This window comes from Quercus lobata, chromosome 8, assembly GCF_001633185.2.
Source record: "Quercus lobata isolate SW786 chromosome 8, ValleyOak3.0 Primary Assembly, whole genome shotgun sequence".
NCBI classification, from domain to species: Eukaryota; Viridiplantae; Streptophyta; class Magnoliopsida; order Fagales; family Fagaceae; genus Quercus; species Quercus lobata.
In genome coordinates, this window is record NC_044911.1 from 63,130,050 (window position 1) to 63,157,588 (window position 27,539).

The following is a 27,539-nucleotide window of genomic DNA, read 5'->3' on the forward strand; positions in this document are numbered from 1 at the left end:
CTCGGGTGGTTTTGTTTTGCTAAATCTGTCTATTTATGCTATATAATAGTTGTCCAAACATCACTTTTGTGGAATTTTCGGAGTCCAATTGCTCCAATAGCTAGTTGCCTAGTACCATTAAAGAGTGTTGCTAGAGACGCAATTGGAGACGTGCTGTTACTATGCAATGACTATAAATATAAATAAAAGATTTAAAAAATTAAAAATTAAAACATGGTTAAGGTGATAAACTAAGAATTGAGATAATACCAACCAAGGTTGAATTTTAAAATTAAAAAGCTAATTTATTTCTCTTGAGTCTGGATCTAAGATAAACAATTAAAAAAAATTAGAAAGTTAACTTTTTTTTTCTTTTTTTTTTGAATCTCAATTTTTGGATACTTGAATCAACATCCTCAGATTGGTATTGCACAAGTTGAAATTCAATCCGTAAATTGGGATAGAAATAGCTTAACATGTTTATTATTATTATTTTGATAATTTTATAATTACAATTTTCAATATAAATTACAGATTTGAATCTTGAATATTTCTTTTGAAAATACTAAAAATTACCCACTAATTATGCTACAATGCTCTTACCTCACATGTAACATATTTATTATTAGCTATAAATATTGACCACAGTAAATTCAATCAACAATTATACTAACAAAATGGTAAAAAAAAAAAAAAAATTGCATTATTGGTGATCAAATTCAATTTCAGGTTAAAAAAAAAAAAAAAAGGATAATCCCGAGGATGCATTCATAGGTGTAGAGTAGAGTAATGTAGCCGTTCAGCTTGCATTTTGTGGAACTTGCACTTGGTGGGAAACTTGTAAAACGTGTCGTATCATATCATAACTCATACATAGTGTCATTTATGGTGGAGCTCGGGTTGGTCGAAAAGTTTGGTGGGTTATTAACTGCATTATTATATGGCCTCTGCCAAACAAACCCATCGCCCATCCATTATGTCCCAATCTATCTCTAGCACTTTCATAAATACTCGCTTTTGATTACACCATGAAATATTGCCACTATATTGTCTAGTTTTTTCCGCAAGTCCTAAAGCTGCCTTTTGTCTACTTCAAATAAAATTTTTAATATAAAAATTAGAAAAATTATTAATAAAAAAACTAAAAATATAGTTTTTGTATAAACTCCTCTCTCTTTTATATATATATATATATATATATATGTATATATATATATATATACACACTATTAGAAATAATATGATTTTTTGACAATTTTTTTTTTCATTTTGAAAATATGAAGGTAACATAAAAAATTTGAACTTCCATTTTAACTTGACAACAATAAAAATATTAATAAAAAATTATAACAATAGGTATCATAAATCCCCCAATCCACAATTGTTTTTAATGGGAAAAATAAAGTATTTGTACAATTGACTAACCATATGTGCATATAAAATTATAAACTAATATTTTGAGATAATATTCATCTAAATCAATTAGTCAATATGAAAAATTTTAAGACCATATAAAATGACACAATTTGTGTTACAATTATCCACGTAATAAATAGTGGAGAAAAAATGATGAGTCCATGTAAAAGTGACAAACAATCAGTTATACTTAATTAAAATTTTCATTTAAATGATATGTACTTGTTTATATTTACAATAATAGATACATATTTATACATTGCTAATTACAACTTATTGTATCGGCAAAGTTGTGAAGTTTTGATGTCTCTAACTCCAAGGAATAATAAAACTATTTCCCCCTTTATTTTCACTTATTTATTTGGTTTATTCTCTCTCGTAAATTTTGAAGCAATAGGTGTTGGGTTGGCCAGTTGTCTTTAAAAGACAGCGAGTACTTCTGTTTCTACATACGCGAGAAAGTACCACAAACACTTTTCTCACACAAAATCCAGATAAAACACAAAACAAATACAAAAAAGTACGCTTCATGTGATCACTTTTCATTATCCTCCGAGAGAAAGGGAACACAGTTTAGCAAACAAAGGTGCCGTGACGTGAGTTTCTTTCGGTTCAGAGAGAGAGAGAGTTTTGGAAATTTAGAGAGACATGGTGGGACCAACTAGGCCTCAGTTCGTTCTCTTTGGATCCTCCATTGTCCAACTTAGCTTCAGCCATGGCGGTTGGGGTGCCATTCTTTCTGACATTTATGCTCGCAAAGTATTCTCTCTCTCTGTCTCTCTGATTTTTTATTCAGTGTTGGTTTTTTTAAGATATGTGAATAATATGTTGAGTTTTGTGAATATGGTTGATGAACCATTTTGATTGTGAAATACAAACATCTTTTTGTATTTTAAAAAGGAACCCATTTTGGTGGGAGCTGGTTATGACTCTTATGAGTATATTTGTTTTGTGTTTGTTAAGAATTTGGGCTTGATGGGTGTTTTATATATTTGTATATTATGCTTCTATGAACTTTTGAGGAAAAGGGGTTCATGTAATTGTAATCCCACTCCATGAATTTGGATGAGGCTCAGTGGAGTCCAATTTGAGGTGATGCAGAATTTGCATTTCACTAATCACGTATATTGTACCTCTTATTTCTCATACCAAAAAAAAAACAAACAAACAAACAATTTGTAGTTGATTATGGATCCTTAACAAATTAATCAGGGTCGGCCATGTGTATTCTATATCTATTTCTCTGTCATACATATGCCTGAAATGTTCATAATTGTAAATTGTACTAATGCCTAATATTTCGTTAATTTGATAAGGTTTAGTCAAGTCAAATTTGAAGTGATATCATTCTTCACTAGAATCACTACAGAATTCATTATTTGCATTTCACATATTTTGTTGATATTATTTCTGTCATACATATGCCTGAAATTTCTTAATTGTAAATTGTACTTGAATGCCTAACATTTCGTGGATATTGGATTTGTTGCTTACCGCATGGGAGATTCTGGTCATATTTTAATAATCAAGATCATCTTCAGAGGCCACTGTAAGGAGGAGTCGTTTGCATAATTCTGTTAACATATCACCTCCTTTTGTAGATTTCATTGGCTATATTTGTTCATAATTCTTGGGAGGACTCCCTTGTATACTTCCTGTATAGTTTGGTTGCTCGTCTTAGTAGTAATTAGTTTGAACATAGTTGAAGCCACCGGTATGGAGGATTGTCCCTGTAAGAAATTGAAGAGTGTCTGAGATCCTGTTGAACTATATTTTAAATTTAGCTTACCTGTTTAGCTCAAGATTTCAGATGCTGACTAGTCTGAAAGTCACATCTCTAAAATTTCACAAACTATTGTCTACTATATATGTAAAACAGTCTTGAAGTATTCTAAATAATTTAAATGTTCATCCAAGTTTAACTTTCTGAGCATTGGGGTATACATGGACTTTTTTGTGTGGGTTTAAACCAGTTGGTAAGTAAAATTAAATCAAAGGAAGAAGAAAATACTATGCTAGTATCAAAAAGTTCACATAAATAATCCCTTTACTTTCTCACTCGAACACCTTGTCGGTCTTATATTTGTTTCTGTTACGGAGTTTCTATTAGGAATAGCCTGTTTTATGCATATCATAATTTTTATATTAGAATCTTATGTTCTTCATGATAAATTGTAGGCAGACATATTGTTGCGAGGCTACTTTGGGTGGAACTCACGACGTGCTCTCCAGGTCCTCAATCAAGTTTTTCCAAAGGTATTATACTTCTAGTGGAAAATACCTTTTGCCTTAAACTTCAGATGTACTTGGTGGTGTCAACTATGGAAAGTTTTTGGGGAACATGTTTGACATCAATAATGCTCAAGATGGTATAAGCTAGTGAATGTTTTCTTGTGAAAATTGGTTTCTTTGCAAGGTCAACCAAAGGATAGACCTTAAAAGATGAAATGTCTCCATAATTTTGTATGCCTGTGGGTCTCTCTTGACTTTTCAAGTTCTTGTGTGATTACCAATTGGAATTTGGATGGACATGCACGTATACATTAGTATAATTTTGGACAGTAATGTCCATATCTATGTAGATGTTAGTAATCTTGGTGTTCTTGTTATTTATCAAGGCTGAATTACTTTCTTCTGTTAGCCTTCCATAAGAACTTAATGACTGTAGACAGTGAAAAATGGATTCTAGTTTGTATCAATCTTGATAGCTCTCTGATATTTATAAAAAAACAACTATGATTTGACTCCAAACACTACATTTCTTGGTTCTAGGATGCTGCCATACAGCCCTCTTTGGTGATAGCTTATTTTGGTGGTAATGATTCAATGGGGCCTCACCCCTCTGGCCTAGGCCCTCATGTACCACTTCCTGAATATATTGAGAGCATGAGAAAGATTGTGATTCATCTCCAGGTACTTTTTATCACACAGCAATTGATATAATACTACAGTGTTTCATGTTTGAGGTAAATGTATGTGTAGTAGACTTCAGACCATGGGGGGACTAGATACTGACCAAAAAGTTTGACAAACAACACTTTCAGTTAATTGAATTCTTGGATTTTCTATGACTTGAACCCTGTATCATGACTAGCCCTGGGAACCATTGAAGATAATGTATCTACTCCTTGGACCTGCTTAGGGAAGAAGTGATTTATTTTAAGTTCCTGAAAATGGCACAAGCCCCTCTTGTAAAACTGTGCCTTAAATCACTTACCAGATTGATATTTATGAAAAAAATTAGATCATCTTGACCTCTCTTGCTCTAAGTATATAAAATCATAAAATGTCTATTTTAATGTCAAGAAAGTAAATTCATGTTAATGTGCTTTCATAGTGTTGGGTATATGTTGTTAGACAGCTTCACATTTCCTATATCTGATGCATATATATTCTAACACAAATCTTAATATCAGAGCCTTTCAGAGGAAACTCGCATCATTTTATTAAGTTGTCCTCCAGTCAATGAGGAAAAGATTCGTGGAAACATAAGGTGCTCTGAGCCACATCTTGAGTGTGTTGTTTTCCTAGTTTTCTAATAATGTGAATTCTAACACAAGTTTTCTTTCTTAAACCAGTCAGTTTTTGAGTGAGCTGGTTAGAACAAATGAGTTATGCCAAAGATACTCAGATGCCTGTGTAAAGCTTGGCCAAGAAATGGGTGTGAAGGTTGTTGATCTTTTTACTGCACTTCAGAAAAGAGATGATTGGATGGATGCTTGCTTCACGTAAGTTTTAGTGCTGCAACGGAACTTCTTATAAACATAAATAAATAATCTGGTTTATAGCCAACGCCCTTTGGGTCAGATGGCACTTCCACCCCTCATAAGTATAGGATTGTGGTTTAGGTCTTGGGTCCAAGTCCTGGGTGTGTGTGTGTGTGCACGCACTTTACCCATGGTTTCTTTTATAGTTATGTTTGTGACAGTTTGTCATATCATGTTTTTGGCACTCATGTTATCAAGCGATAGATTTGTAGTTTGAGTTTTTGAGAGGGGTCATTTTGATATTGAATTTAAACCAATTGCATTCACATTCTTCTCTAGATACGCACCATGTTAGTTAACTTGTCTTCAGTCATGACTTTTGCCAATAAAGCGTGATGTAACAGAGTAATCGTTCTGTTTGTTGGCTGTGTTTTGATTGTAATTTAAGTGATAAAAGGTATAAATTTTTTTTTTTCAGAGATGGGATTCATTTATCAGCTGAAGGGAGCAAGATAGTTGTTGAAGAGATACTAAAGGTGATCAAGGAAGCTGACTGGGAGCCATGTCTACACTGGAAGTCCATGCCAACTGAATTCGCAGAGGATTCACTATATGATCTTGTTGCCGCTGATGGAAAGACAACATTAAATCCCTCAGAATGGACTTTCTACAGGGAGCATCACTGGGACTAAGACATGTCATTTGCCTTCATCCCCATGAAGAAGCTGCGTACTTGAATTTGAGGAATGAAGATCTTGGATAAGATACTTAGAAAAACAAGTAGCAAGAGAGAAAGAAGGGGGAGGGGCTATCATTATTGCAATTATTTCATGTTCAATTTAATTTTTAAAGTGTAAAGCACACTTTAAACTGGATTATTTCATGTTCAATTTAATTTTTAAAGGTCACATTTTAAATTAGCACATTGGCAATGTTATTTGGAAAAAAAAATTTCCCAAGTCCACTCTACCCCTTTATGGTATTCTAGAAATATTGATGCCAAAATCATAGAGTGGATGGATAGGCCCAGTTCTTGCAACTGATTTTTGCAAAGTGGCGCACACTGTTACCTCTCCATTATTTTGGTAAGGTGAGTGCAAGTGCATTAATATATTAATACGTGTGGGTGGCATAATAAGTGTTCTTGGTGTAGATTTTTAGGATCACATTAAGGTTGGTGACAGCAAACTGCATTTTTCAATTAATGTCAAGTTGTGTTGCACTGTTGCTGTTTTACTTCACCTTATTTTGTCTAGGGTAATTGACAAGCATTTGGTCACAATGGGCCTTTTTTACACTTTGCCACCAGGAGGTCACCTTTGTTCAATAGGTTGATTGTTTTGAGTATAAATGCAGGTTCCTAGCAAGTTTGCTGTTGCCGCTGCCACTATTGCAGCAGCTGCTTTTAGTGGTGCCCCTGCTACTGCTGCAAAGGAGGAAGAGAAGAAGGAAGAGCCTACTGAAAAGTCTGATGATGACATGGGTTTTAGTTTATTTGACTAAACCTTGGGTTATTGATGTTTATTTCTTGATGGTTTACTTAAGAAATATTTTGTTTTTTGGAGAATTTTTAAGTTTAATTTTACAAAATATATCCTCCAGTTGAGAGAATTATTAATTTGGATGTCGTTCTGCAATTTGTTTTTCCGTGCATGTATTTAGTTGGTTTTATTTTTGAGTGTTTCTTGAGTTTGTAGTGATTATTGACTTACTTTCCATCCATGCCACCTTGGTGAACCTAGAATTTTCCACAAATGTTTATTTCCCAATAGGATTGGTAAACAACACAAAATGCCTTTTTAAGTACTATCTCAAATGGAAGAAGCCCCTCTAAAATAGGAGTGTAGTGTTTATTACTCACACATTATTTTACACACCCCAACAACTAAAATAGAGTAATATTATATTCATGCCTTGTAGTAACACTAAAAAATAATAACAAAAAGTAGTCTAATCTAGGATTGGATTCACAATTCTCAGTATCCTTTAGCAAATTTTTGCCGCTCAATATATCAAGAATTTCAGATGCATGTCATATCTTAATAACCAATCAAATAAAAGCATCATAGTTGATATTCCCAATACAAAAGGGTTTTTTTGCAATAGGATTGATTTTCAATACAAAACAAAATACATACACACTATACTAGAACCTGTAGTAGAAGTGTTCAATATGCTTGTACTGTCAAAAATTGGCGATATGCATACACAAGTAGGATTGCCATATCCCAAAGAAGAAAATATAAGGAAATCATTTCTTAAACATTTTGGCAAAGGAGATTGAACTAGCACACCTATATATGCTCAAAGGGAACATGAAAGAAGTTTCAGACTTTCAGTGACCTCTTCAAATAATTTCTTGCTCTGCAGTCCAAATACAAAGTTAGTTATGTTTGTTATTTCTCGGACTATAAGGAAAAACCATGAAAGTAGAAACAAGAACAACTATTGCTTTTGCTTGAGACCATTTAAAAAAAATAGAATATGAAAGAACCTTTCCTAAGGTTTTGGATCTAAAAGTGTAAAAAAATTTAGTCTAAAATTTGATTGTTGGTGAGAATTGAAAAATATTACTATTTATACAATTAAGATCATTTATCAAAATAATTATAAAACGTCCCTAATTTAAAATAAAAAATAAAATTGATGTCCACCACGATTTCGTTTATGCAAAATTAATAGGAAACAAAAGATTGTAAAACATAATGGCCAATCTATGACTCTTAAGATGGTCTTCAATCATTTTAGTAGATCCATAATTCTCTCATTAAAGATGATAGTATAGATATATGGAAAAATATTCATATAGAAAATATTTTTATTGGAAAATTCTCAATTTTTTTTTTCTTAGAAAGAAAATCAATATTAAGCATGGGTCGATATTGATAACGTTACCTTCAGGAATATTAATAGTACGACTGAGTTTAATAATTATCAAGTCATTGATAAAATTGATAAGAAAGACATTTTTTTCTCTAATGATTCATCAAGATCAGAAAATTAACCCATCCAATAAATAATAAAAAACGTTGTTGATTAGATGTAATTGTCATTGATGATTTTATTATTTAGGCAAATTAAAATTTAAAATATTAGGTAGTACCTTAAACTTGGATTCTCCTAATTTCACATCTGCGTACAGCAAAACCAAGAAAAGCACTTTTGATCAAATGTAGTTCTTTGGTAACTTCCTTAATCTTGATTCTGTCTTTTGGTGACTCCATTGAACATGCAACTCCAGTTTCAAGGATTGATACTAAGCATTTATGCACACTGGGATCCATTTGGTACAAGTTTGAAATACCTTCAGCTCCCACGTCTTCTTGAATTTCATTGCCATTATTATAATCCCTAGCTACCACAACTGCTGTTGGAGCTTCATTAACTTCTCTTGGTAGAAGGATTGGATCAACAATTTGAACAAGCTTTTCAGGCAGTGCCATCTTAGCAAAATTGTGGAGATTGAGACCATCTTTAAACATGTCATCAATGGGTCTCTTTCCTAAGAACATCTCCAGTAGTAATATACCATAACTGTACACGTCCGCTTCTATTGATGCCTCACCACCTATGCCATACTCTATAATTTAGTTATGACATGTAAGGGAAAATTTTCAGTTTCTTACAATGATATTTGGAATTTAATGCAAGTACAACTTCATTTGGTTGTATATTCAAAATAGCAAAACAAATGTTGAACCAAAAGAGGAACGTGAAGACAAAATCCATCATTTCAAATTTTCAAGTTATGCAACTCTAACTTCCACTAAAACATTACCTAAAAAATAAGACTACTTTCCTGTTAATTTTTAAATTACTTTATCTACTTATAAAATTTAGAATTTTAAAAATAATTTTACAATCTAAATTATAACCACTCACTAATATCGTCAGAGTAGTGGTGGAATGCTGATAGGGTTATTTTGCACGTATCTCTCACTCATTATATTTTTTTATAACCAACTGTTTTTTTTTTTTTTTTTTTGGATAGGAACTGCTATTTATTTGATGCAATTTTTTTGTTTCCCCTTAAAAAGATCGTACTTTTGCTCAACTTGATCAATTGCACAGAAATTTGCAATGTCAGAGTCCTCTGCTATTCCTAAGATCTCTGAGAAGTGTGACTATCAAAATGGTTTGTATCTATTGCAATTATATGTTCTATTTGTGTTTGTTGGGCATGCAGCGGTTATTTCTTCTTCTTCTCAAAAGCTATATTTTTCATATGTTGATCGTTTAACATGTTTTACCTGACAAAAAGTTTTGCCATTTTGAAACAGATGAATTGATGGAAATCCTTAAAAAGGAGCCTGTGGAGAAGATGACTCCAGATTGGTTTTGCATTTATGTGTGTAGGTATTGGATAAGATTCGATTTGAGAGCCTCACAGACAAATCAACAAGACTCTCTCTATTTATGCGTACGTGCAGGTACTTATATATTATTCTTCTCTATTTTGGTCCACAAACTTAATATGTAATGTGATTTTAGATTGCTAACACTTTTTCTGGTTTTTGGGTTATAGATTTGGTGAACAATTTGGGTACAATTGCAAAGTCTGGGATGAAGGAATTTATGGAGGCATTGCAGGCAGGAGCGAATGCGAGCATGATTGGTCAATTTGGTGTTGGGTTTTAAGGGAATTAAGCTGCTTGAAGTAGTAATTTACGCTACTTTTTTTTAACGTAAAAATTTGTTGTAAAAAAATTTCTTTTGTAACGTAAATTATATTTATTACTTGTGATTGGAAAATGTAGTAATCCCAAATTATAATAAATGCTTTAAATTAATTCTTATCTAAAAAATAGAAGAGCCTCTAAGCACGCGCTCACACGCGTGCTCAAAGGCTAGTTATTATTATTAATTTCCATTCAAAGTAAAACTACTCCTTCTCCTAACTGAATTATGAAATATATTAACCTCAATGCACTTCTATCATTATTATTTTCTCATTACTACTCCTTATTAACCAAAAATGTTTATATGAATTTAAGTTTCTCTTGATATGATGCCTTTTTTTAAGCCTCAATGTAAAATTACTATCGTCATTAACAAATTATGAATCAATAAGGCTGCAAATTTGTGCATTACAAATTTACAAAAATTTTAGAATTAAGCAAATATCACAAAGTTCATGACTCCTTATGTTTTGTTAAGCAGATGCAAGAAGATCATTGCAACCATTCAAATATCTAAGACATCCCAGAAGTTCAATCCTCAAGACCACAAATAACTTCGAAGTTACAAATGACAGCACTTCACATTTCTTAAGGGAGTGTCAATTGAAATTATTTAGAAGTAAGGACCAAAGGTTTAAAATCAGAAAAGAAAACGTGCCTAAAAAGAATTTCAGTTTCTTTACTTAGCACTTTATTTTAGGATCATCTCGTTAATTGAATATAAGAACAAACACAAAGCACGATTCACACAACAAAGTTAAAACTTAAAACTTGGCTTTGTCCTCTTACTATCGGAGCTTCCAAAAAATAACAACTCTATCTCTATACACAATCACTCAAGTAATTTATCAAACACACTGTGAGCAACTTTTCCAAACTTTAAAATTCTAGGATAAAAACCATCAGGTCAAAAATCACCATTTCAACATAACCCATAAACCAAATATGTGTACTATAGATATCTCAAACCACAAAATAACTAGAGATTGAAAAAATCCAGAAAAAGCATATGAATCTGCGAAAATTCTAAATCCAAATTAACCCAAAATTAAACAATAAAACCCAAGAGAGAAATAAAGATAGAGTTTACTTATGAAAGAGAGTTGGGTGTGAGAAAGAAGAGTGAGAGAGCAACGTCAAAGAGAAGAGCGAGCGAGCAATGTGGAAGAGCAGCATGTACGAGGGGAGAGAGAGAGAGAGAGAGGAGCAGAGATCGTGTGTCTAATTTGAGAGAGAAATTTGTACATGGGTATATTTTGTAATTGCCAAAAATGGTGAAGGGTAAAATAGGTAATTCAAAATGTTTAATTAGCTCTACAATCACTCTCCTCTACTCCCCTCTAAATCTCTCCAATTTAGGGAATTAAAAATGATGGGTTAAATAATAAAAACCCAAGAGAGAAATAAAGATAGAGTTTACCTATGAGAGAGAGCTTTGTGTGAGAAAGAAGACCGAGAGAGCAACTTCAGAGAGAAGAGCAAGAGACTACAGTGGAAGAGCAACGCATAAGAGGAGCTAGAGAGAGGTAAAGAGCGTGTGTTTGATCTGAGAGAGAAATGTGTACGTGGGTATATTTTGTAATTGCTAAAAATGGTGAAAGATAAAATAGATAATTCAAAATGTTTAATTAGCTCTATATAATCAAATTTGGGGGAATTAAAAATAAGGGATTTAAAGTTCTTAAGATCTCTCCAGACCCCTCCCTCTCCTCCCTTAATAAACATCCAAATAAGGTAAATTAAATCATTCTCCCTCCTTCCCCTCTACTCCCTCTCAATCCAAACAGAGCATAATATATGTCATTTGCCTTCATCCCCATGTAAAAGCTGCCTACTTGAATTTGAAGAATGAAGATCTTGAATAAGATATTTAGAAAAACAAGTAGCAATAGAGAAAGAAGGGGAAGGGGTTAGCATTGTTTCAATTATTTATTGTAAAGCACACTTAGGAGGGAGCTTCACAAACTGGATTACAAGCACATTTTAAATAATGTAATAGTTTTTGTAATAATTTATCCATAACAGTTAAATTGAACTTTTTCTCTTTATTATTATCATTATTTAGAGTAAGTTTAGATAAACTTATTTTTATTGACTTATTTTCTTTAAACAATAAATTATATTTTTAACAGTTGTAATGGTTTAGCTTTCACAAAACTTTGCATAAACATGATAAATAAAATAAAACCAAAAAATTAAATCATCAAACGATAAATTAGATATTATTTCTACATTCATTAAAAAAAAAAAAAAAAGAAGATATTATTTCTACTGGATAGAATAATTTGTAAATGGTATTAAACTTACTGTAGTATCACTAAAAGATACTAAAAAGTAAAAACCTTAGGGCATGTTTGGTAACTGTTTTCGTTTTCTATTTTTGTTTTCTTGTTTTCAAGGAAAAAAAAAAAAACAAAAAAACAAAACAAACAAATTTTTTCTGTTTTCAAAATAAAAAACACGTTTGGTTAGTTGAAAGGAAAAACACATTTTCCAAAAACAAAATTCAGGAAAATTGTTTGGTAGTTGTTTTTGAAAAAAGTTGAATTTTGTTTTCTTTGGTTAATTTTTTTTAAAATTATATTTATTCTAATTCAAAAACATGTTTGCTCCAAAGTATTTAAAATCCTTACACCTAAAGAAATTATAAATCAATTGTTTTGTATATAACATTCAAAAATAAGCTTAAATCATATAAGTAAGACTGAAACTATAACAACTATCAAGTGTTATAAAAGATAATCAATAACTAAAAAGTTTACTACATGGCATCAATGTCAGGGAATCAATTTCATCAAAAAAATAAAAAATAAAAAATAACGTGGCATTAATGATGCCTATTATTTGCCAACATCAATCCTGCGATCTGATCCCTATAAGCTGTCATTGCTTCAACGGCTTGATCAATTAAGTCAACAAAGTGCAATGGCTCACCCAAATTATCCCTACCTTCATCTTCAACAGTAGGGTTATCAATATTGAATTCAATAAACAAGCAATCATTTCTTGTTGCCATTCGAATGAAGTAATGAATTGTGCAACAAGCTCTCATCGCATTCCCTTGTTGACATGATTTATAACGGGGCATCATTTTTAAGACTGAAAATCATGCCTTTAAAACGCCAAAACATCTTTCAATTACATTATGAAGAGAGGAATGTCTATAATTGAAAAGCTCTTTAGCACCTTCAGGACAATCCCCACCTCGAAAGTCTCGTAGATAGTATCTCTCAGTATGATACGGAGGTAGAAACCCCAAGGTGCATGGATAACCAGAATCCACTAAATAATAGCCACCTAACAAAAAAATAATAATAATAATAAGATAGAGAGAAATATGACATGGTGAATGGATTAAACTTGAAAATTGTAAATATGTAAGTGAGACAACAATATATCTTACCAGATGGAGGCCATGGGAAATTATTTTCTAGCCTTTGAAGTGCATCTAAGAATACTCGTGAGTCATTGGCTGTACCCTCCCAACCCGTGTAAACAAATGTAAACTTCATATCAAAATCACATGCACACATTATATTATGGGTGATTGTGGTCTTTCTATTCCTATAGCTAACTAGCTTTGATGTTGGAGCCCATGCACCGATATATGTTCCATCAATTGCGCCTATACATTTCTAGAAAAAATATAAACACAAGTATTAACATTTGCAAGCAAATCATATTTGTATGATAAAATAAACAGTAACTTGGGATTACCTTAAAGTTTGGAGGTGTTTTCTTACCCTTTTTTAATTTATTTTAGTCTACTAAGTACCTGTTTGGATATTGATGAAAAGGCTAGCATTTGCGGTTGCTTTTTTTTTTTTTTTAGAAGCGCATTTTCATAGCTGTCATGCTTTTCCAGTGGGTCCTGTGCACTATTCACGAGACCCACAAACATCTTTTTTCAGCAAAAATTTCATTAAAAATGGATCCCACGATACTATTCACACATTTAAAAATTATTTTACGATAGTATTTTCAGTTTTCAGTAATAAGCGGCATTCAAACGGACAAGAAGTTTGATTCCTTTTTTTTAAAATAAACCTTTCAACTATCTCCATGAGCCATTAAAAGTGAAATGAAAAGAAAGAAGAGTATAAAAAATAAAAAATAATCCTTTTATTTGCACTTTAACAACCATATTAATCTTAAAAAGTTCGATTTTAGGAGACCAAAATAAAAACATCCCCAAACATTCGGTAAAATATAGAATTTAGTCAAATGGGAAATACCACTTAAGACAAAAGGCACCAATAATGTCACAATTTATAAACAAACGCCCCTCCCCGCGTTTCATGTTTATATTTTTTGAGTTTCCCTCCCTTTTATTCCGTCCTCTCTCTCTCTCAGACACACAGTAAATCCCAAAGACGAACAAGATCTCTGGTAATTCTCTGCATAAACCTTTCTAATTTCTTCTACAATCAACATTTTCTCTCCTTTTTCTTTTTCTTCTTCAATCTCTACCGTACGGATCTCCTTTAATTTTTGGTATTCTAGGGTTTCTTTCCCACACTTCAAATATAACAAATTCATGGTTTTGTTCTGAATTTATAATTATGTATTTTTCCATTTTATGCTAATCAGAACCCAACAATTTTTAGATTCTATGCTGGATTTTCTTGCTTGAAGCTGAGATCTATTTTAGCTGTGCTTTATATTTCAACTTTGTCATTTGTGTGTATATGTTTTCTTTGATATTTCTTGCGTGGAAAGTGCTTGCTGAAATGCCTCATGCACAGTGTGAGAACTCGCCCTCGCTTAAGAATTTTGTAATTTTGTTAAAATTTCAAATCCTTGTGTATGTGATTGATCAAAATTTGGTGAATCCCATGTCTTTTAGATCCATGCCAAAACCTGTCTCGGAATTCAAATCGTAGTCTTTTTTGTGGATTTGGGTATTCTATGAATTTTGCAATGCTAGAAAATTGAAACGACTTGAAAGTGAAATTGGTTTGTAATTTTTGTTGTAAATTTGTTAATTATTGATGACTCCATTTAATGAGTTTCTATTTTGATTGCTGAATACATGTTAGTTTTGATATTTTTTTTTTCCTGGTTATAATGTTGGCAATTTTTCGCCTTTGCAGTTTTTCATAGATTCAGTGAAAAGAGGTTTTGGAAGTAGCTATATGATTCTGAGCTCAAAAAACAGCAATTGGGTCCTCATTAATCTTTCTTTTAATGAGTGAAGAGACACTGTAAGAGCAGCGAGAAGAGGTGTCAAGGATGGCAAAATATTATGACATTGATGATATTATCACGGATGAAGAGGTTGAAACTCATGTCATCCTATGCTGGGTAGTTTTTCTTCCAAATTTCCAATCTAACTATTTTTCGTGTTCTGCTCTTGCTTACAGATCGTTGCAGTTATATTCCAAAAGGCAGCATCTGGCGTGGGAATTGATCCCAGTTCTGAAACAGACTGTGTAAGTTTCATACAACTGGAGTTGAGTCAGAGTGGATGGTCAATTACTGTTTCTGATACTTTGTTGGGTGTGTTTTTCAGGTTGAAGTGGGTTCCAAGGTAGAGCTTCCATTCTGGCTTGCTCATGAGTTACAACAGAGACAAGCAGTATCAATGAATATTCCCACTAGTTTCAACCAAAAGTAATGGTCATAGTAGATCTTAGTGGCATTTCTACTGCATTTTAATATTTTAATTTGAGAGGATTGAGTTATAGGAGAAGCATTTTGCTGGCGGCATCTTGTTAAACTTGTAGTGATTGGAGCCTTTGTTGCAAAGGTCTGGCCTATAACTGCCAAAATTCAACGTGATGTTGGGCCCTGAGATCTCATCACTAAATTCTTACTTCTCTATGGTTATTTTGTTTATCCGTTGTTAATAAACAACTATGTGATGATTCTAAGTTATAACTATAACCATATCATATGACTACTTCTAAGCCCTTGTAGGACTTTGGTGAGATCAACTCAATTGTAATGTTGCCAATCCATATGCTAGTTTTGTGGACTGATTTAAGATTTTTGTTGAAATTGTGATATCTATAATTTACTAGTTTGTATTTTGATAACAGCACAAGGCTGGAAATCCAGGCTGATTCTGCATGTGTGGATCTGAGATCTCGATGTCCATACTTTTATGAATTTGGATGCAAGATAGCACCACTGTGAGTCTCTCGGCACACCCATCTTTCTTTACATACACTTATATAAAGATTTAGTGTAGTCTTGGTGTGTTTCCTTATATTGCCTCACTAGAATACATGTAGTTTCTTTTCATTTTGATCAACAGGGTTGGTGCTAGAAATATTGGACCTTTGCTCTTATCTGCATTTAAGAGCAGGTACAAGGAAGTCCTCACCAAGGCACACACTGCAGCATTTACAGCAGCTTCCAAAAACTTGACAATTTTGACAAAAGAAGAAACCAATTGTGAGATTCATTGTTACATATTTAAGCATAACTTCATCCTTATATCCTCATTCTGTGAATTTACTTTGGTTGTCTATTGGTGATGCATATTTAGTGTACGAGGCAGCTCAATCCTCTATGGCAGCATTTAAGAAGTGGCGGATGGGTGGCCCCAGGTTTCAGAAAGCTTCCATTCTTGGAAGGAAGAGAAAATCAACCGAGTAGCTGCTATCTCTCACTTTATGATTAATCTCCATCACAAAGAGGGTCTTGTCTGTAAGTGTATGACATTGGTGCTAAATGTCTGTTTACAAAAAAGGGAGATAATGTTAGATACTAAATATTGATTCAGATAGAGGCCTCAATCTATCAAGTTTCGTTTTAGGTCTTAATTTCTGATCTAAGCTTCATAAAAACAATCATAAACAGTTAAGCAATACTTCATTGATTAACCAAAGGGCCTGAAGAATTGTTTAGACAATTTGATAGTTCTAATCAAAAGTGGAAAATAATTATGTATCTGTTACTATGGGAATTTTAGATCTTGGAAATGTATTTGATCTCCTTTGGCTCTTGTTTGTACCTGAGACTGCTAGTTATGTTTTGTCTGAGTGCTCCATTCCATTCATTCTTGTAGCTTTCTTAACTTTAATGATTGATTAATTTTAGTGAAGAATTGCCACTATATGATACTTCCGAAATTTGATTGTATGACAGGTAAAACGCTATCATCCATTACAATTAACCTTTTTGATTAGGTTAACTTAAATGGCTTGGCTTTGGATCAGTAATAACAGCTCAAACTTTACAAATTGAATCTGTTAGGAATTTTAATAGGGAAATATAGCAACGATACTTACTCTCTTTGCAATGACTGTTTCTTTAGAGGCTTCTAGCAGATATCAGTGTTTGGTTATTGCAATTACATTTTACTTTAATAATTGATGCTATTTGTCATATATTAACCAAAAATCAACCGCATGAATCTCCATTATGTTTCTCTAAATTGAGAATAATAAGCGCTTAATCATCTCATCGTAATGCAGGGTTGCTATTAACTTCATATAATTTGTGGCTTGCTATATGTGGCAACTTCTAATTATAATCTATTTATATGTCAATCTAAGTATGTGTATGTGCACTGAAGTTTTGGGCTCCATCTTGATACATGAGGTATACATGTCACGACCCAAATCCTTCGAGGCATTACAATATAAATTATATAATGTTTTATATTTGAATCCAGCAATTTGCTAGTTTCTCGAGTGAAAAATTAAGTCTGCATTGCACTGTCCATAAACACTTATAAACAAAAAGTTGCCCACAATTTATGAGCCTGATAAAAACCATTCCAAATTTCCTCAATTACGGTATGTGGCATAAATAACATGTTTCAATTTTGAATTATGATAGGGATACAACTTTGGCATAACTTTGTGCTACAACTTGTCACATGGCGAGTTATGATTAGTAAAAATATGTCAATAAACCATGTAGAAATACACCCTTACCAATCACAACTTGTCATGTGCAAATTGAGGGACAGAGTTGTGCCAAAATTTATATACCTAACATGATTCTTCAATTTTATGGCTACTCAGGTCTGTACTGTAGTGTACGATAGTTTTGCATGATCCAAGGTATTTTCAAAACCTTATTAAGTTTAGTTTTTGAGTTTTTTTTTTTTTTAGAAAGAAACAGAAAAAGAAAAAGAACAAAAAAGGGGGAGAGATAATAATGTGCATGGTGGGGAATCCAATTATTCTTCACTGTCAAATTATTTCGTTTTCGCCAAAAAAAGAAAAAGAGAATGGAATAATTGAATTATTAAATTTGTTTATATATAGATATATATATATATATATAATATATTCAAAAAATCCACTCTGGTTGAGGATTATTTCACGAGTCAAACGAAGGTTTTCGCAAAGGTTGTGAAACTCGAACCAGACTGTAAAGTCCGATCAGTTAATCGAAAATCGTTCACCAAAACAGTTCTTTAAACCTCAAAAACCAATATATATGAAAAACTCAATGAACCGTACGAACCGTGGTTCAACCTCACGGATTTGAAAACCGTGGACGGTTGTCACGGTTCTCGCAGGTTCAGTTGGTTCAAAGTTTTTTTTTTTTTTTTGGGGTACTTACAGGCTCAACCATTGATAAAGCTTCCACCTCAAACATTGAGATCGCACCACTATTTGTTCTTATTCTTCTTTTCAGTCTCGCTCACCTTCTCTCTTTGCGTTTTTTGCCTGCTGTTTTTGCATTTTTTCTTTTCTCATTGTTTTTTCGTTTGTTGCTTCTTCAGTTTTCTACCTCTCTGGATTGAATTTTTTGTTGCTGAAACTGAAAACTGAAAACACTATAGCAAAATAATTTTTAAATGTGTGAAAAATACCGTAGGACCCATTTTTAATATTATTAAATGCGTGAACAGTATTATTACAGTACGTGAATAGTATTGATACAGTATATGAACAATAATTTTTGTCTCAGTCATATCCAAACATATAAAGAGTCCTCTGGTCTCTTTGAAGATGATAGACATGAGTGACAACCTGCACTCTGTCACCCACTAAATACATGCTGTCAACCATACTTTTTTAAATTTTATTTGGTTTAATCAATTTTTTAATGTTTGTCTGGCCACTCCTCTTGCTTTTGTTTATTTTTTATTTTTAAAATTTAACTAAATACATGCTGTCAAGGGTCAGCTGTCAACCACTGTTCAAAAATTTTATTGGGCTATGTTCTTTATTTAATCAATTTTTTAATGCTTTATCCGGCTACTCCTCTAGCTTTTATTTTTATTTTTTTTTTTAAATTTTCTTAAATGGTTGAATATTCCAATGGGTTTTGGCATTACACAATTTATCGGATGGTCGAATGGGCTTAAGTATAACTTGAGATAATTTAGACATAAACTTTCATAAAAAGATGAAAAGAATACAATATTGAGTTTTATCAAAAAATTATTTATTTTTACTTAAGATTTAATATTTTTTTTGAGAAGTTCTTAAGATTTAATATTTCTTATTTGTTTTATAAAAGCTATAATATAAAAAAGACATTTGAAAATTAAATCTTTATATTTATTTGAATTATTTTAATTCATTTTTTTACTTATATTAATTTAATAACTTTATTTATTTTTTAAATAATCATTAAATTAATTAGAATGTTATCACGATTTAATTTTGATTTGATCTCAATCTAATCCAAAAATCTTAAACTTTTCAGAAAATTCGGTTCATTGAATGATCCGAATTTAACTATGGGTTTTTCCGCTTTTCCTGTTGTTGTTTTGTTTACATATTTTTGGTCGGAAGATATTTACTGAAGATATTTTTTCTGATACGGACAAGGAAAAGTGCCTCCGTGGCAAAATCAATTTCACTTTTTCCCTTTTTTTCCTCCAATACACGTATGCCATAAGATATTTATCAAGCTAAACACTATCCTACCCTTACATGAAGCGCGTCTTCTTCAAACACCACCCAAAAATGAAAACAAAACGTTCTTATTGGCCCCAATCCTAGATTTACACGCTCTATTCAAATCGCGCAGTTAACAAAAACCGACCTCAAAGTCCCAGAAGTCAGAAACCAAAAAATGTCTAAAAGTAAAACCAGCTGCACATGACCACACCCGATTACTGCTCCTCCACCGCGACGACAACCACCGAGTCCACCATGTCCAACCCCTCCTCCAACCACCACCACCACCACCGCCACCAAAACCTGACCAAAACCGTCGCCGAGGAGCGCGGGGACGCCGAGGTTTGGAACAGCTTGAACCATAATTTCCGACAGGTACAGACCGTGTTGGACCGGAACCGAGTTCTGATCCAACAAGTGAACGAGAATCACCAGTCGAGAATCCCAGATAACATGGTCAAGAACGTGGCTCTCATCCGAGAGATAAACGGCAACATCTCCAAGGTCGTTTCGCTTTACTCCAATCTCTCCTCCGATTTCTCCTCTAAGTTCCATGATCAACGCACTAACAAGAGCGACGGCAGCGACAAGTCGGAGAGTCCCCCCGGGCCCGAGGCATGAAAAAATATATATTAATTTTCTCTTTATTTCTTTTAATATATAGTCCATGATTGGTCCGTCTTTATTATTATCAAGTGTTTGTTTAGAACAAGGTGAATTTGTTTTCTCTGGGTGTCTTGTTTGTGTTATTTTAAGTAACAGAGTTAATAATGTACTAGTACTTATTTTCTTTGTTTGCTTATTGCTGTTTGTGTATTGATTTTATGTTTGATTTGGTTGTGATGAACTTAGGCTTGGTTTCTGAGCCTATGGTGGATTAAATACTTAGAGAGATACAAACACGAGGAGTAGTTGGTTCATGGGATTAAGGGTATGTATGTAGTCCTAAGAAGCTTGTGGTGTGTGAAAGTTTAAGGTTTGTTAATTTAGGGAAAGAAGGAATGGGATTACGGGAAGTTTTGCGAACAATGTCTTATCTTAGATGTGTAAATATGGTATGAGCTTATGATGTTTAGAGTGATGGAGTTGGATATATGATACGGTGTTATTATGATGATTGATTGGGGAAAAAGAAAAAAAAATCCAAGGTGGTGACTTTGCGAGCTTTTTTAGAAGGCTGGAAGTTCTACTTGTGACGCTTTTCATGACTACTTGTTCTTTTTTATTCTGATTTGATGGTTTGGAATACCCTGGATTGTGTGGATTTGGGTTATGTTAGCGATTATAAGGAGCTTCAATTGTGATTTAATCTTTTGGGGTAGAATGCAGATGTGTCTAGCGAGCAATTCCTTGGGTTGTAACATGTTGTGTTGATTTGGAATGTGGTTGTCAACATAGAAGGTTTGGGGGCTTGAGATATGTATGAAGAGAGTAACAAGGCTTGAACTGGTCAACCTCAGTACCTTGAATGCTGTATCTAATATTTGAATTGATCTTTGTAGTCCTAATTGGTAGTAGCCTGTTAATTATTTGTAATATGACTGATGTTATGTCGGCCGGTATCCTTGGATAGAAATAAGTTGGGGATTGACTTTAATGCCATGCGTTTCAATATTTGTTCTAATCTTTATGGGTATTCGCCCTTTTCTGCTGGTCTTGGCAAAGATCTATGATGCTTATTCAGTGTTGTGTTTTGTTTTACGAGGAGGATTACAGTGGGACCACCTACTTACACGTTCAATCCATCAACCTTATGAGGTATTTATAATCTATTTGCTCATATTTCTTGCCTATGCTCTTTGTGGTGGATAATTAATTTTGTTGGGATGTGGGTTGCATGGTTTTGGTTTTGATATCACAGTAACCAGTTCCATTAAAAAGATGTGATGTGTTCAACAAAGCAAAAGATACAATGTCACTTCAAATGGCTTTGTTGTTGATTGAGATCTTTCTTGTGGATGATAAAGGATTTCTGTAGCTTAGCACAAGTAGTTGAGAATTAGGGTTTTGTAAAATGCTACGGTGAGCACAATCATGAAGTGTCTTCATAATGCAATGATGTGATGCAAGATTGTTGTTGGCAACCCCACTTGCTTTGGAGCACTGCCCTGATAGTGATACCTGCTCTGCAGTCTACTTACTTTCTTAAGCTGGTTATTGATGTAGCAAATAATTTTCACTCTCAGAATGTATTTAGCGGTTAATCCTTTTGCTTGCCATGATTGGAGATTATATATTTTGTAGGAATTAATTTGTACGAAATGGAAATTACATAAGGAAGTTCTGTTTCTTTTGTGTGATGTTGAAGGTTGGGGTGCCTTGCTTTTAAAGCTGGTCTATTAGCACCTACAAGTTGGATGATGTCATGCAGAAAACTTGATTGTAATGCATTTTGTAAAATATGTGTAGCTGTTTGGCTTTCACTTTCACCATGTTCTCAGCAATGGTCTGATCACATTAGATTGGCATAATGAGGATATTAAAGGCTAGGAGGATTGAAATGTCTAAACATGATTTTCCTTTTTGCCCTGTTCTCACCCTACCTTAATAGATGTTCTGAACCAACCGCCTTAGTTTTATCAGTCCGACATGGCCTTTTTCTCTGTTGAGGTTACAAATTAAGCTCGAGCAAGTTCCATTCTTTGCCACATATTCTTTGTTTGATATCATGCACGAAAATATGCGATTGCAATTTGTGCTGCTTTTTCTGTTACTGGCAGTGAATTCTATGACATGAAGCTTGTGAGCTCAGAGTAAACATGTGGGAGAATTTTGGTTTTGATTATTTTGGTGATGGGAGAATTACTTCCTGGCAAAAAGAATGCTGGAAGCAATTTGGTGGAAATTGCTGATTCTCTGATCTCACTTTTGGTGGAAATTCCTTGAGAGCTTGTCTTGTATTAAGGGAGGCTTTAATCCATCCAACTTGTCTGTTGGGATTTGTACGGGGTTTGTTTTCTAAGTTTAATAATCAAAGATAGGTCATGTTAATGAGTGAGGGCACAGTTTAAAGAATAATAAATGTTCAATTATGAATTGCAATACACATTTTTCATAAAATAAAATACATGCGTTAATTACTTATTAGCTTACGCAAAATTCATTATAGTTGTGTACTTTATTTTGGATATATGCGTATAGTTTGAATCTATTTTTTGAAAAATCTATAAAAACATGTTTTAATAAAGCATTAAATGCACCACTCATTAAGGACATAACACACACCCAAAAATAGAAATATTTTTAGATGGTAGATATTTCCCTGGTAAACTGTCAAAACTCAACACCGTTCAATGTATGTTCATCACACCACTGCACCAATTTCACAAGTATAAATATTTGTGGAGTGTGAGGGGCAAGGGTCAGGTTTAAGTCTCCAGGAGAAAACTTTACACATATATACACTTAAATTAGACTAGAATAGAAATTCTATCTTGTTGCAAAAAAAAAAATGTATGTTCATCACTATTTAGTAGTTAATTAAACAGCAATGTTTTCAGCAGCAATTAGTTTACATAAGGGAGGGAAAAAAAAAAATATATATATATATATATATATAGGGAAATGCTAACGATTGCCCTTAGCTTTTTTATGGGAAAAGAAAGAAAAAAAAAATTAATATTTTGATAACTTTTTTCATTTCCCATAAAAGTGATGTCAAAATTTTTCTAAAATAAATTGTTAAGAGCACTCGTTAGCATGACCCATATATATATATATATATGTATATGTATGTATCAAGAGCATTTACGTTATTGCTCTGGCATTTGCTGGCATAACTTGTGTCTTCTGTCCAATGATTTGCCCCATTTCACAAGGCATATATATGGCAATTTTGGATCTTCTAGAGTTCTTCCTTGTTCTTTGGAAACAGCTTGGAGGCAATCATATGTTCGACTGGTTTTGTATTTGTTGCTCTGGTCTAGAGGATCTTTTTGAAGTGTGAGTCTGCAGACGGTGCTTGAGACATTGTACGTTGGTTTTCTTGTTTAATATATCTCTTATTCCTTCAATAAAATGATAGTTCTCTTGTATCAAAATTTCGACTTTATCTTAGGAATATGATGCAAATTTTAAAGGAACACTTAAAATATGCAACTTGATTGGTTGTTTAACTCATTTTAATCGGGTTGCTTCTTGCAGATTTCTTTTTAGCTCATTTTATTAAGAAAAGGCCTACGTCCTGGTTGCTTATTATAAACACCATGGAACAATTTAAATTGTTTAAAAATCAACTTTGTTTTTATTCAAACCTTTGTAAAGCAATAGAAGTATATAAGCTTGGTGTTTTTTTATGCCATTATGGGGTGAACTTCAATCTCTACGAATAAGAAAGGCCAACACTCTCCATTGTTAACTTTTTGTCAATGAGAAGTTGGTGACAATGCCCCATCAACTCAAATACATCAAAACTAAAGTTGATCAACTTGTTAAATTCCAAGGGAAAAAACATAACAACTAATACAAAACCTTAGTCCCAAAAATATATAAAGCAGCTCTGAATTTTCAACTGACTAATTGAGATCGTTTAAATGTAATCTTCTTCGGCATTCCAATCATAATTAATTATTAATTTTATATAATTGTTTTAAATAGCATATCAGCCCATGGCTAAAAAAATCTTCTAACATAGAGATAACCATTTTCTCAACAGAAACATATTATCAATAAAACACGGACAATATGGTAAATTAGTTATAAAGAAAAATATTTAGTTTGCAATAGAACCAGGGCGGTAACCGCTAAAAAAACTTAATTAAAAAAAAAAAAAAAAACATAGAGAAAGAAAAATGTGATTATAATTGCTTTAAACTAACAAATAATAGTAATTTGTAACATATACCTATAAGTCTACTCAAGATTGTATTGAGAGAGAGCACTGAGCAGTGAGCACCACTCTTAACCTTTAGCGTTTATAGAAAACATAAGATGCAGGGAATTCACATAGTAAGTTCACCACTGTCTGAAATCACAACCTTGGTTTTGGGCACACCACTTTGTTTTCCTTCTGCCTCAATCTTGTAGACAACATCCATCCCAGAAAGCACCTTGCCAAAGACAACATGGCGTCCATCCAACCTTTAAAGAAAACCAAAAGCGGCATATAAGGAAAAAAAGTACAAGTAATCATAAATGTTTGCTAAATAGTCCACAACTTTGTTTAAGGCATCATTTTTGAAGGAGCAACTGTACTTTTACAATGAAATAAGCTGGTGAAAATTAGTTCATCCAAATGCACACTAACTGCTATTTTATGGACATCAATGTCTTGTACAGAATACTCTTCAAATGGGTAACCATAAATGCTGTATTAGCCATTTCCAACTTTGTTGGGAATGAAAAATCTGGGAACTCTTATAATGCTATTCTAAAAGTATGCAATAGATGCTCCCAAAAAAGATAATTACCAGTCAGTCTTGACAGTTGTAATGAAGAATTGCGATCCATTGGTGTCTGGCCCACCATTTGCCATTGACAAATTTCCTGTTAGTAAAAATTCTAGATAAATTAACACCTTCTGCAACTTACACTTTTCAGTATATTTAAGAATCAATTGTATAAACATTTAGAAAGAAATTTTGAAGGGAAGAAACAATTGTATGGAGGATTTTAGCTTGCCTGGCCCAGTGTGCTTTAGTTTAAAGTTCTCATCGGCAAACTTCATACCATAGATTGACTCTCCACCTCGACCATCACCACGAGTAAAATCACCACCCTGGATCATAAAGCTAGGAATAATTCTATGGAATGTGCTCCCTTTGTAGTGAAGAGGCTTCCCACTCTTCCCAGTTCCTTTCTCCCCTGATATAAGAGGGCATATTAAACTTGAAACATAAAAGTCACAAAGGCCTATTGGCCATAGAAGCAAAATCCTGTAAGATCATAAAAAGACTGAGCGAAGAGAGAAAGCAGTCGTTAATATAGAAGTAGCTTTCATGTGATTTTAAGATATAAGGGAGCAAAAGTTACTTGGCTACCCGTGCAAAGAGCTTGAAAGTTTCCTGCAAAGAAAAAATTTTGGAAGTCAGTTACTTCTTATAACAGTGAGATTTCTAAAGTTGAGACATGTATAAGGCAGTGGCTTCCAATGTACTTATGAACCATACCTACAGTTTTAGGAACTGTGTTACCAAAGAGGCCCATGACTATGCGACCTAAGAGGGAAAAAAAATGGGTTATTTTAAAAACATATTTCAATAACATCCTTGCCATATGAATAAGAATGTTGAAACCAGATTCAAGCAACCAATTAACAATTTACTCTTTATCAAACCCATAGAATAGCGTTTGACATGGCATTTCAAAAATGTCCACTTTGTTTTACATGACATTTCTTATAAGCACATCAATCCATATAATTATATAGTATGTGTGTGTGCATTCACGTGGAAGATAAAAATTTTAGGTTTTATGGATTGGTGTTATCTTTATCGAGACACGTCCCTGTTTTATTTGTACAGATTCTGCTCTATGGCACTAAAGTGTGCCTTCCAACTGTCATGAAAAACACAAGAAAATGCCCATTGGAACAGATCAAACACTTCATGACAGCAAGAAACAAAAAATTCAATTTCACAGCAGAATAAAACCAGAGAAAGGAAAAGTAAAGAAGGGAATCCTTAAGAAAAATTGAAGCCAAGTTCAAACACTGGCTGCCATATCAATGTTTAGTCCATTCAAACTTAGCAACTACTTATATGTTAAAATACTAATCACCACATGAAAAATCATGGTCATGGCAGCAATAATATAAAAAATGATGTTAACATTTTCACATCAAAATGCAAAACAACCTTTTTGAATACACGTCTAAATGATTCCCAAAGCAGCAAAATACAGCAATGCAGCAACAAAACCTCTTTAGAAGCTTCACAAATTGCACATGGATTACAACATTTCTACTTCATTATCAAACCATATGTTATTACCAAGAATGAGTCATGATTTTCATGGAGGGGGATTTTTGTGAAGACAAGTTTTTGTTCAAGAAAATAAAATCTCTAACAATGCCGAACCATTGCCACTTCACCAAAGAATCAAATCTGACTATATAAGTGCATCATACATGCATAATAGACATATCACATAGCATCAACCCAATCCATATAGAATCTCAATTCAAAAGGCTAAAGATTTACATAAATAGTTGTGCAAATTCGAATACAATTTGCAATTTCAAATCTGTAGTAATGAAAAAAAAAATTATTGCTACTGATTATGAATACCCCATTTTGTGTGTGTTTGTATAAGTGGGATCTACACTACAGAACATATAAATAAAGCATAACCATGGTCAAACACACACACAGAGCAATGGAGCATACCGATATGTTTTCCATCAATTTCAATATCAAAGTAAACTTTATTGGTCACTTCTTCCAGATCCTCCACCAACTTATTATCCTGGTACACAACATAAAACACAGGCTAACTCAAATCAAATGCATATCTTAAAGGAAACTAATTGATTTACTTTGTTTGTTTTAAAATCAAAATATATTCCCTATGACAAATAATTCCAACCCCGTGTACCTGATGTTTTATGATTCTTTGCTCAGATGAGACTACAGCATCGCTTATTCTATTCTGAAATTGATCCCAAAACAAAACAAAAAAAAAAAATGAAAGACAATTTTTTGGAAACAAAAAACGAATACCCAACTTTCATATCCCAGAAATATTATTGAATTTAAAAACTACCTGAATGATTGCAAGGGTTCCGAACAAAATTAGCACCCACAAAAGAGCAACTGAAACCAACTTTGTTGTGGAGGCCATGTCTTCAGGTTTCTCAGCTCCGAGGATGTCTCTAAGTTTTTCACTTTCTAGTACTCTAGGATTTGGTAGAACCGGATCTTGGGAGTTTATGTGAGCCGTTAGATCTGTAACTTTATGTTTACTCACATTCTGCCACGTGGAGAAAATACATTGGGTACTGG

The 27,539-nt window shown here is 33.1% G+C and overlaps 4 protein-coding genes and 1 long non-coding RNA gene across 6 annotated transcripts; 3 read left to right on the top strand and 2 right to left on the bottom strand.

The window, feature by feature from the left end:
* Positions 1-1,787: 1,787 nt before the first annotated feature.
* LOC115958433 (GDSL esterase/lipase CPRD49-like) lies at positions 1,788-6,022 on the top strand. Its single transcript, XM_031076848.1, has 6 exons — positions 1,788-2,154; positions 3,574-3,651; positions 4,168-4,308; positions 4,812-4,888; positions 4,974-5,123; positions 5,581-6,022. Exons 1-6 carry the CDS (start codon positions 2,044-2,046, stop codon positions 5,792-5,794), a joined length of 771 nt encoding a protein of 256 aa, XP_030932708.1. The 5' UTR covers positions 1,788-2,043; the 3' UTR covers positions 5,795-6,022.
* A 1,149-nt stretch (positions 6,023-7,171) lies between these two features.
* Positions 7,172-11,066, bottom strand: LOC115957943. Its single transcript, XR_004084425.1, has 3 exons — positions 10,872-11,066; positions 8,206-8,682; positions 7,172-7,466 (listed from the first exon to the last, which is right to left on the bottom strand). It is a non-coding gene; the product is annotated as an uncharacterized LOC115957943 (long non-coding RNA).
* A 2,988-nt stretch (positions 11,067-14,054) lies between these two features.
* On the top strand, positions 14,055-16,741 carry LOC115957463 (DNA replication complex GINS protein PSF3-like). 2 transcript variants are annotated; one of them, XM_031075706.1, is made up of 7 exons: positions 14,055-14,170; positions 14,875-15,058; positions 15,145-15,213; positions 15,294-15,394; positions 15,823-15,915; positions 16,041-16,180; positions 16,275-16,741. In XM_031075706.1, exons 2-7 carry the CDS (start codon positions 15,014-15,016, stop codon positions 16,382-16,384), a joined length of 558 nt encoding a protein of 185 aa, XP_030931566.1. In that variant the 5' UTR covers positions 14,055-14,170; positions 14,875-15,013; the 3' UTR covers positions 16,385-16,741. The 2 variants fall into 2 exon arrangements, with proteins under 2 accessions (XP_030931566.1, XP_030931567.1); XM_031075707.1 differs by lacking the exon at positions 14,055-14,170 and adding an exon at positions 14,254-14,275.
* Positions 16,742-19,683: 2,942 nt separating this feature from the next.
* On the top strand, positions 19,684-22,028 carry LOC115958478 (protein EARLY FLOWERING 4-like). Its single transcript, XM_031076888.1, has 3 exons — positions 19,684-20,214; positions 21,316-21,357; positions 21,461-22,028. Exons 1-3 carry the CDS (start codon positions 19,801-19,803, stop codon positions 21,461-21,463), a joined length of 459 nt encoding a protein of 152 aa, XP_030932748.1. The 5' UTR covers positions 19,684-19,800; the 3' UTR covers positions 21,464-22,028.
* Positions 22,029-24,376: 2,348 nt separating this feature from the next.
* Positions 24,377-27,458, bottom strand: LOC115958479 (peptidyl-prolyl cis-trans isomerase CYP19-4-like). Its single transcript, XM_031076889.1, has 8 exons — positions 27,301-27,458; positions 27,133-27,186; positions 26,925-27,003; positions 25,707-25,754; positions 25,578-25,601; positions 25,219-25,401; positions 25,008-25,083; positions 24,377-24,678 (listed from the first exon to the last, which is right to left on the bottom strand). Exons 1-8 carry the CDS (start codon positions 27,376-27,378, stop codon positions 24,540-24,542), a joined length of 681 nt encoding a protein of 226 aa, XP_030932749.1. The 5' UTR covers positions 27,379-27,458; the 3' UTR covers positions 24,377-24,539.
* Between the last annotated feature and the right edge of the window lie 81 nt (positions 27,459-27,539).

What these genes read in the sequence shown, in the direction of transcription:
- LOC115957463 (XM_031075706.1), top strand. Translation starts at nt 15,014, where the DNA reads ATGGCAAAATATTATGACATTGATGATATTATCACGGATGAAGAG. An exon ending in GGATGCAAGATAGCACCACT is followed by an intron (nt 15,916 to 16,040) that starts GTGAGTCTCTCG and finishes TTTGATCAACAG; the next exon opens with GGTTGGTGCTAGAAATATTG. An exon ending in GACAAAAGAAGAAACCAATT is followed by an intron (nt 16,181 to 16,274) that starts GTGAGATTCATT and finishes ATGCATATTTAG; the next exon opens with TGTACGAGGCAGCTCAATCC.
- LOC115958479 (XM_031076889.1), bottom strand. Translation starts at nt 27,378, where the DNA reads ATGGCCTCCACAACAAAGTTGGTTTCAGTTGCTCTTTTGTGGGTGCTA. An exon ending in CACAGTTCCTAAAACTGTAG is followed by an intron (nt 25,602 to 25,706) that starts GTATGGTTCATA and finishes TTTTCTTTGCAG; the next exon opens with GAAACTTTCAAGCTCTTTGC. An exon ending in CTTTCAAGCTCTTTGCACGG is followed by an intron (nt 25,402 to 25,577) that starts GTAGCCAAGTAA and finishes CTCTTATATCAG; the next exon opens with GGGAGAAAGGAACTGGGAAG.
- LOC115958478 (XM_031076888.1), top strand. Translation starts at nt 19,801, where the DNA reads ATGACCACACCCGATTACTGCTCCTCCACCGCGACGACAACCACCGAG. An exon ending in AGAGTCCCCCCGGGCCCGAG is followed by an intron (nt 20,215 to 21,315) that starts GCATGAAAAAAT and finishes GGAGGATTACAG; the next exon opens with TGGGACCACCTACTTACACG.
- LOC115958433 (XM_031076848.1), top strand. Translation starts at nt 2,044, where the DNA reads ATGGTGGGACCAACTAGGCCTCAGTTCGTTCTCTTTGGATCCTCCATT. An exon ending in CTGACATTTATGCTCGCAAA is followed by an intron (nt 2,155 to 3,573) that starts GTATTCTCTCTC and finishes GATAAATTGTAG; the next exon opens with GCAGACATATTGTTGCGAGG. An exon ending in TCAATCAAGTTTTTCCAAAG is followed by an intron (nt 3,652 to 4,167) that starts GTATTATACTTC and finishes TCTTGGTTCTAG; the next exon opens with GATGCTGCCATACAGCCCTC.